The following is an 8,323-nucleotide window of genomic DNA, read 5'->3' as shown; positions in this document are numbered from 1 at the left end:
TATATAATTTAATTTAAGTTTAATAATAAAACAATTTATTTTTGGTTTAATATTATAAATTTTATAAAGATAATAATTAAGTATTCTGTTAGAAATTAATGATTATACTAATTATATTTTAGATTTTTTATACTTAAAATGAGATGTTTATCATATATTTGATTGTGTTTATCTGCAGTTAGTTACACGAATTCAGATATGGGATGAAATCGGATAGGGATGAAATCGTTTAGGGATGAACGGATTTAAGAGTTTTAAGAGTTTTTAAGAGTTTTAAGAGTTTTAGCAAATGCTTTATAAGATAGTATAGATATTTATATATATATATATATATATATGTATATGTATATATATATATATATATATATATATAATTTTGCTTAGTTTTTTCTTATATTAACTAGTTATTATTTTTTATATTTTATATTTTAAAATATGAATATGATTACACAACTTTTTTAAAATACAACTACTTTATTATTATTTTTTAAGGCATGTTATATCAAATCCTCTATGTCTTAAACATCAAAACTAAAGTATCTTACACATAATTATCGAAGAAAATACTTTATATCTTTATTCATTTTCATATATAAATTAAACATCTAAATGTTTAATCTATCAAATTTGAGATACTAAAAATAAAGATTTTAAAAATACATAGAAAAACCAAAATAAAGTAGATTGTAAAAACACAACCTGAAGCTATTCGATACCCAATTAAGACCATTTGAACCTGATGCGTCTCTATACCATGGATTTAATATGATTGTCAAGTGAGGTTCGTTAGGGTTGCTAGTAATATGTAATTGTTAGCTTTAATAGAAAGTCTTATTAAAAATATCTTTTAATATCACTCACGTAATTGTTAGCCTTATATGTATTTACTTCACTTAAATATAATCTTTAAATTAGATTTTTAAATAATTTACTTCACTTAAATAAATTTTTTAAATTAGATTGTAAAATAATGTATCAAAGTTTTAACCCGATAAACTCAACCCAATCAGTATAATTTGGGCCTGTTTGAAATTTTTTAATCCAGCTAACTGCAGCCCGGAGTGTCTTTATTTTATTGGTTGCCAAGAAATTTAGGGTTTTGGAGTAGGACCGGTCCTTTGTTGCCACCATTCTGAGCTTCGAACTAAAGATCTTTACCATCGGCTTGGAAAAATGGAGTCCGTGAACAAGGGCTGCAGTTGGCGAGTTTAAAGACATGGTATGTCATCTACATTCTTCTTGCTTTCGATTGTTTTTAATCTAAAACCCTTCTTCGCCTGCTGTTGTAAGAGTCTTTATTTACATTTGGTTCTTAGCTCCTTCATCTCGTTTTTCCCATTTGCACACCATGTGTTTGATTCAATGTCTGAAAGAATCAGAACCATTTAGAGTATTTGCCATGATTTCCTTAACCATTTTTAGGGTTTTCTCCAATTAGGGAAAAGAATATTAATTTATGTTTTTTTGAGAGAGATAGTAGAGATAGATGGGTGGTATGTGATGGAATTAACGATTGTGTAATTTGGTTGACTAGGGAAACTAGGTCTTAGGATTTCATGAAAACAAATTACATAACGGAAACAATGATTAAATAAAAGTAAGATCGAAGTTATACCACACACGAAAAACACGGGAATCCGGTAGTCCAGTCTACCATAATGCCGAAAGCATATCCATATCTTTACTGGCATCCATGAAATAATTTTCCGTGTCAATATTGTACAACTTATCATAATCTTTTGGCCCTCCAATTCGATAGATCCGCTTCATACTCATCACTTTGAGGAGGAAGGTCCACTTGTTGTGCATTGAGAATACGTTCCACGTTTCTTTTTAGCTCTTATAATTTGAATTTTAGTGCATGAACTCATCATACCCAAGGCTGCACACATATTCCTCTTATGTTTTTCCGTCCAAACGACCTCTTTATACTTTCATCAAGCATTTGTTCTTGAAATTGTGAAAAATACGAGATGATTGTGAAGGGTTTGATATATGAAAGGTATTTATAGAAGAGTCAACTCCCACACAGTGGTTTATCCTTTTCCAACTTTTTTAGAAATTTTGTACAAATATTAATACATAGATGTGTTGTTTTTAAAGGAGAGAGAGCCATCTCTAACAAGAAGCAGACAAATGCATTTGATGGGACCAAATCCGTAGTTTATTCAATTTGACAACAGTCGACGAAATTGTGAAAGAATAGTTCATCCTACAACAACTAAATGATTGGCTAGCATTAATTTGCAAACTTGATTAGAGCCCGTCTTACAATAAAGAACAACAAAGAAGGAAGCAATAAACAAAGAAGGAAACATATAAATCTCATAAAAATTCTATAAACAACAAAGGAAACACCAAATTTTCAGTTTGATGAGAGATTTTTTATTTCCTTTAATTTCTGTATGATTGCTTATTATGTTATGCATCATCCAACCATTTTAGAACCCTCAAAATCTCACAAAAACCAAATTTCAATCTGACCACATAGAACCCTTGGGTAATTTGGTTGACTAGGGAAACTAGGTCTTGATAGAGATAGTAGAGATAGAAGGGTGGTATGTGATGGAAAAAGTTAACGCTTGGGTAATTTGGTTGACTAGGGAAACTAGGTCTTAGGATTTCATGAAAACAAATTACATAACGGAAACAATGATTAAATAAAAGTAAGATAGAAGCTATACCACACACGAAAAACACGGGAATCCGTTTGTCCAGTCTACCATAATGCCGAAAACATATCCATATCTTTACTGGCATCCACAAAATAGATTTTCCTTGTCACTATTGTACAACTTATCATAATCTTTTGGCCCTCCAATTCGATAGATCCGCTTCATACTCATCCCTTTGTAGAGGAAGGCCCACTTACTATAATTATATGTCATACATAATTTTCTTATTATAATTGTAAACATTATATATAGGGGTAGGTTCAGATAAGAAGGATAAATATCGTGACAAAGTAAGAAGGGAGGTTAGAGGAAGGTTCATATGTGAATCAGTGAAAAAATCTGAAAAAATTCTATTTAAATCCTAAGATTGATCCATGTGAAAATAAAAGTAAAATAGAAGTTATACCACACATGAAAAACACGGGGAATTTATTGGTCTAGTCTACCACAATGCGAAAAACGTATCCACAACTTTATTGGCATTCACAAAATTGATTTTCCTTGTTCTCATTGTGCAGGTTAACAAATTGAAAATTCATTCGGAAAGAAGTTACCGCTATGAGACAGATACCAATTAATCATGGTTCTTCAAGAGTTGCCCAAAACAATAGTTCATATTCCTTGGTTGAAGATATTGGAGAAAGAAAATAAGTTGAGAGRGAGGACTTTATCAATGTATAGAACAAGAAGAGCAGGGTTTCATAATTCGGGGGTCATCATGGAAACAACCTCTACCCATACGGGTAGAGTATGGTTTGCTTACATCATACCCTCTTTAGACCCTGCCTCCTAGTGGGATATACTTACTAAGGGATTCTGCTGCTATAGATGATAAATTGACCCAACGTTATTTGACTTTGTTACACATGCATGAATAAAAAGAGAAATTGACCTTAAAATATTGAAAAACAAAAAGCATAGAACTCTTAACTCATAAAATTTTGATTCATTATCATTATGCTTTAATATTTTTATCATAACATAGGAATTAAAAGATAATTCTTCTTTCTTACTATTACAACTTCAAGTAATCTTTTTGGCACCCCAATTTTGGATAGATCTGCTTCATTCTCGTCATTTGAGGAGGAAGGCCTACACACTGCATCGAGAGTATATTCTTTGTTTCCTTGCAACTCTTCCATTTTGAATTTTATTTGCATGAATCCATAATATCCACGAATGACCACATAATCCTCATACGTTTTACCTCCAAGTAACCTTTTTATATATTCATCAAACATTTGTTCTTGTTTCTTCTCATTTGCCAAACGTTCATTCACTTCATCAAATTCTTTGTTAAAATCTTGGAGTTTGGGTTCATGATTAGAGTTGACAGCCATGTCGATGAAATCATTTGGTTGTTGGTCGACTTGATTTGGGTTGAGAAATTTGTTTACAACAGATTGAACGTTGGGGCTACCAAAAGAGAGAGGCTTTTCACTAATGGAGAAAAGAATGATTGCAATCTGTATACGACACAGTGTGGCTAGCGCATTGGCTTTTTTGAATATGCCATTGCGCCGTTTAGACAAGGTAACCGTTCTTTCCTTGTCATTTTCAATTCTTTTCAGTTGTATCTTCTTACGACCCTTACTTGGTAATCTTGCCATACTGTCAAAATTTAGAGATTGTGAGAAACTATGAGAATGGTTGCGAAGGGTTTGATATATGAATGGTATTTATAGAATACCGCATCCAAGGCTCCAGAATCGATTTCGATTGGTAGTTGACCCTTTTTCCAACTAAAGTAGATATTTAGTATATATATATAATGGATTAGTATTTAAGTTTTTTCCAATATTAATTTTTAGATATTCACAATTAATACATACATGCATTAGTTGTAAAAGGATAGAGTCATCTTTAATATGAGGTTGGTCATAAGAAAAACAAACGTGGAATAAACTTAGCATGCATGTTCTATTATTCACTTCTATGAAAAATTTAGCCTTTTCACATTTTTTTTATTAACCTGGATATCCAATCCGCTATGCGAGCCGACTAATCCCAGGACGACCTCCTGCTTTGCAGATAGCCAGGAGTCACCGCATTTGAACCTCCGTGGCCACAAGGGGATTTTTATTCATCCTTGAATTTGAAACCGGGACCTCTTGGTACTTTTGACCTTTGGAGCCAAGCTCAAACCAATCAGGCACTACTCTTTTGGTTTTTTTTCACATTACCTTCAAAGTGTATAATAGAGTATTTACTCCTTATGAAATTGTAACTACAAATGCTTCACATATACTATGGAGATGGTAAAAAATTAACAATTATTACTATAAATGTATAGTACTCTTCAATAGTAATTAGGGCTCATAAATATCATTTATTATTCAATGTGTGTGAGTTTGTTACGTAGGATTCTTTTCTTTTATGATTATAATAATTATAAATCAACTATATATTCATGTATCTTTTTTATACTATATTGTAAGCATTCATGCATAATTTTTCATATTTTTTATTAATCGTACATAATTTATATAGTATAATTATAAACATNCTTTATAACATATAATACTTTTATAATATATATTGTATATCTTATATATATATATATATATATATATATATAAAGCAATAATGCAAGAAGTTTCAATATCATATATAATTACACTCTTTTGAATGTGCTTAATCATATATGATAAGCATATGTATCATGTATGATATTGAAACGTCTTGCCTTTTTGCAAATTGACCACCTTCTCGTTTGAACATGATCTTATATATAATATATATATATATATAGAGAGAGAGAGAGAGAGGGGGGGGGGGAGATTCATTTAGAACACAAAGACTTGATCTAAGTGCGTATTTGATATGGATATGAAAGTCTAAAATTTTGAAAGTATGGCAAGATTACCAAGCAAGGATCGAAAGAAGATACAACTGGAAAGAATTGAAAATGAAAAGGAAAGAGCGGTTACCTTGTCTAAATGGTGCAATGGCATATTCAAAAAAGCCAATGAACTAGCCACACTGTGTCATATACAGATTGCAATCATTCTTTTCTCCATTACTGGAAAGCGTCTCTCTTTTGGTAGTCCCAACGTTCAATCTGTTGTAAACAAATTTCTCAACCCAAATCAACTCGACCAACAACCAAATGATTTCATCAACATGGCTGTCAACTCTAATCATGAATCCAAACTACAGGATTTTAACAAAGAATTTGATGAAGTGAATGAGCATTTAGCAAATGAGAAGAAGTAAGGACAAATGCTTGATGAATATATAAAAAGGTTGCTTGGAGGTAAAACATATAAGGAATATGTGGCCATTCGTGGGTAGTATGGATTCATGCAAATAAAATTCAAAATGGAAGAGTTGCAAAGAAACAAAGAATGTACTCTCGTTGCAGTTTGTGGGCCTTCCTCTTCAATGATGAGAATGAAGCATATCTATCTATAATTGGAGTGCCAAAAGATTACTTGAAGCAGTAAAAGTAAGAAAGAATAATTATCTTCTAATTCCTATATTATGATAAAAATAGTAAAGCATAATGATAATGATCAAAATTTTAAGAGTTTTATGTTTTTCAATATTTTAAGATCAATTTCTCTGTTGATTCATGCACATGTAACAAAGTCAAATAACGTTGGGGCAATTTATCATCTATAACAACATGATCCCTTAGCAAGTACATCCCACCATGACGTAGTAGGGTATGATGTATGCAAACCAACCTCTACGCATAGGGATAGAGGTTGTTTCCATGAAGACACCGACTTATGAAACATTGCTTTTCTTGTTCTATACATTGATAAAGTCTTTCCTCTCTAAATTTAATTTCTTTCTCCAATATCTTCTAGCAAGAATATGCAACCTTGTTTTTTGCAACTTTTGAACAACCAATGATGACAAGAAAAATCAATTTTGTGGATATCAATAAAGATGTGGATATGTTTTTTGCATTGCGGTAGACTAGATACCGAATTCCCCGTGTTTTTTCATGTGTGGTATAGCTTCTATCTTACTTTATTTTCACATGGATCAATCTTAGGATTTAATCATTGTTTCTGTTATGTTTTTGGTTCTCTTGAAATCCTAAGGCCTTGTTTTCTTGTCAACGAATTTACGTGAACGTTAATTTGTTTCTCTCTCTAAAAAATGTCACAAGTTGCTTGATTTTTCATGGATGGTTTATCGTTTTTCATTGAAGTTTTGTTGGTTTAATAGGAGTAGGATTACCATTAATCTCATAACGAGATTGGGATTTAATCCCAATCTCAAGCTTGAGGTGTCATTTAGAGATGTAGTTGTCACTTGCTAATGCTAAATTTGATAACAAAGTTGTCACATGTTAATCCTAATCTCAAGGTTGAGCCGTCATTTAAGATTATGTTCATGTTGTTGTCCATACGGAGATTCAATTATAGGTGATGTATTTGAAACTGCTATTTGCAAGAGAGGTCAAATGACGTTTTTTATAAATTTGGTGGGTAAGCTGAAAATGCAAGTATGGACATCTTTCTAGGTATCCCACGATATAAGGGAGACTGCAAGTAGGGACGTTTTTGGAGGAAGGTGAGGCAAGATCATATTCTTCTGAGTTACAAATTGATCAGGTTGTCAAGAGAACATGGTCTCCAAGAAGAGCAAGAAAAACCAAATGATTCCCTTTTGTGGTGCAAAACCTAAATACTAGTCCATGGTATATGTCACTTGTGAAATACTTGGACAAACGTAATTTATGCAAGTTCCCCCACTCCTGAACAAGCTAAAAAGCAAACCATACTAATCGAGCCATATATATCCCACCCAGAGGTGGGGTCTTGAGAGGCTATGATGTATGAAGACTTGACCTCTACCTTGTATAGTAGAATAGAGCGTTGTTTACATCAAGACCCCTGACTAATGAAAAATGCATGAAAGGTAGAAATTATAGAAACGCTTAAAATTGAAAAGCTAGATATGAGTAAGGAATAGCAATAAAAAATAGAAAAAGAGAGACAAATATTGATAAAATTGAAAAACTATATACAAGTAAGCAACAACAGTATAGATAGAAGCAAGTACATGAAGAACATAGCCAAGGTGTGGAAGCTACATATTCCTAGTCTAACCTAAGGTTCTTCTGGTAACCAAACTACCAAATCACTAATCCTATCCCCTACTCTTCACCTCTCTGCCTCCCTTCCTCTCGTCTTTATCCCCATGCATAGTTTGCTACCCTTATCTTGCTTCTATGAAACAAATTACCACCACCATGTCACAATAATTAATCTGCAATCCATAATGTGAGAACAAAGGCTTCCACAAGAGTACCAAGCATATAGAGTTTCATTGTTATCTTCTATGAAATCATGTTGTAGGTATGAAAACCTATCCTTCTAACGAACCTATAATATGAACAGGCCATGCATTAGCAAATATGCTCATGAAACCTTACTTGAAAAGTAGGTTTGCACATAATGAATATTCTATTATTGATATTGTGATTTTATAATGCAAACATATGAACAAGTTTCCTGATTTCTGAATACTCCAAAGTCTCTTTCATACGCAATTTGCCATCTAGGACATCAAACTGTCTTCTGTGTAGTCCCTTAGTGTAAATGTTAGCTACTTGCTCTCCACTAGGAAAGTGTTTCATATGAACAAGTTCATAATCGATTTTCTCCTTAATGAAATGCTTGTCAACA

At 32.3% G+C, this 8,323-nt stretch overlaps 2 protein-coding genes and 1 long non-coding RNA gene across 3 annotated transcripts; 2 read left to right on the top strand and 1 right to left on the bottom strand.

Annotated features, from left to right (window-relative positions):
* Positions 1-1,101: 1,101 nt before the first annotated feature.
* On the top strand, positions 1,102-3,576 carry LOC112503873. The gene is made up of 2 exons (XR_003068099.1): positions 1,102-1,219; positions 3,194-3,576. It is a non-coding gene; the product is annotated as an uncharacterized LOC112503873 (long non-coding RNA).
* Positions 3,577-3,649: 73 nt separating this feature from the next.
* Positions 3,650-4,285, bottom strand: LOC112503870 (agamous-like MADS-box protein AGL29). The gene has a single exon (XM_025107849.1). It carries the CDS (start codon positions 4,283-4,285, stop codon positions 3,650-3,652), a length of 636 nt encoding a protein of 211 aa, XP_024963617.1.
* Positions 4,286-5,528: 1,243 nt separating this feature from the next.
* On the top strand, positions 5,529-5,891 carry LOC112503874 (agamous-like MADS-box protein AGL62). Its single transcript, XM_025107851.1, has one exon. The coding sequence runs from the start codon at positions 5,529-5,531 to the stop codon at positions 5,889-5,891; it is 363 nt and encodes a 120-aa protein (XP_024963619.1).
* Positions 5,892-8,323: the final 2,432 nt, after the last annotated feature.

Source organism: Cynara cardunculus, unplaced genomic scaffold, assembly GCF_001531365.2.
Source record: "Cynara cardunculus var. scolymus isolate 2C unplaced genomic scaffold, CcrdV1 Un_Scaffold_4019, whole genome shotgun sequence".
NCBI classification, from domain to species: Eukaryota; Viridiplantae; Streptophyta; class Magnoliopsida; order Asterales; family Asteraceae; genus Cynara; species Cynara cardunculus.
The sequence above is the reverse complement of the archived record's forward strand: the minus strand, read 5'-3'. Positions and strand labels throughout refer to the sequence as shown.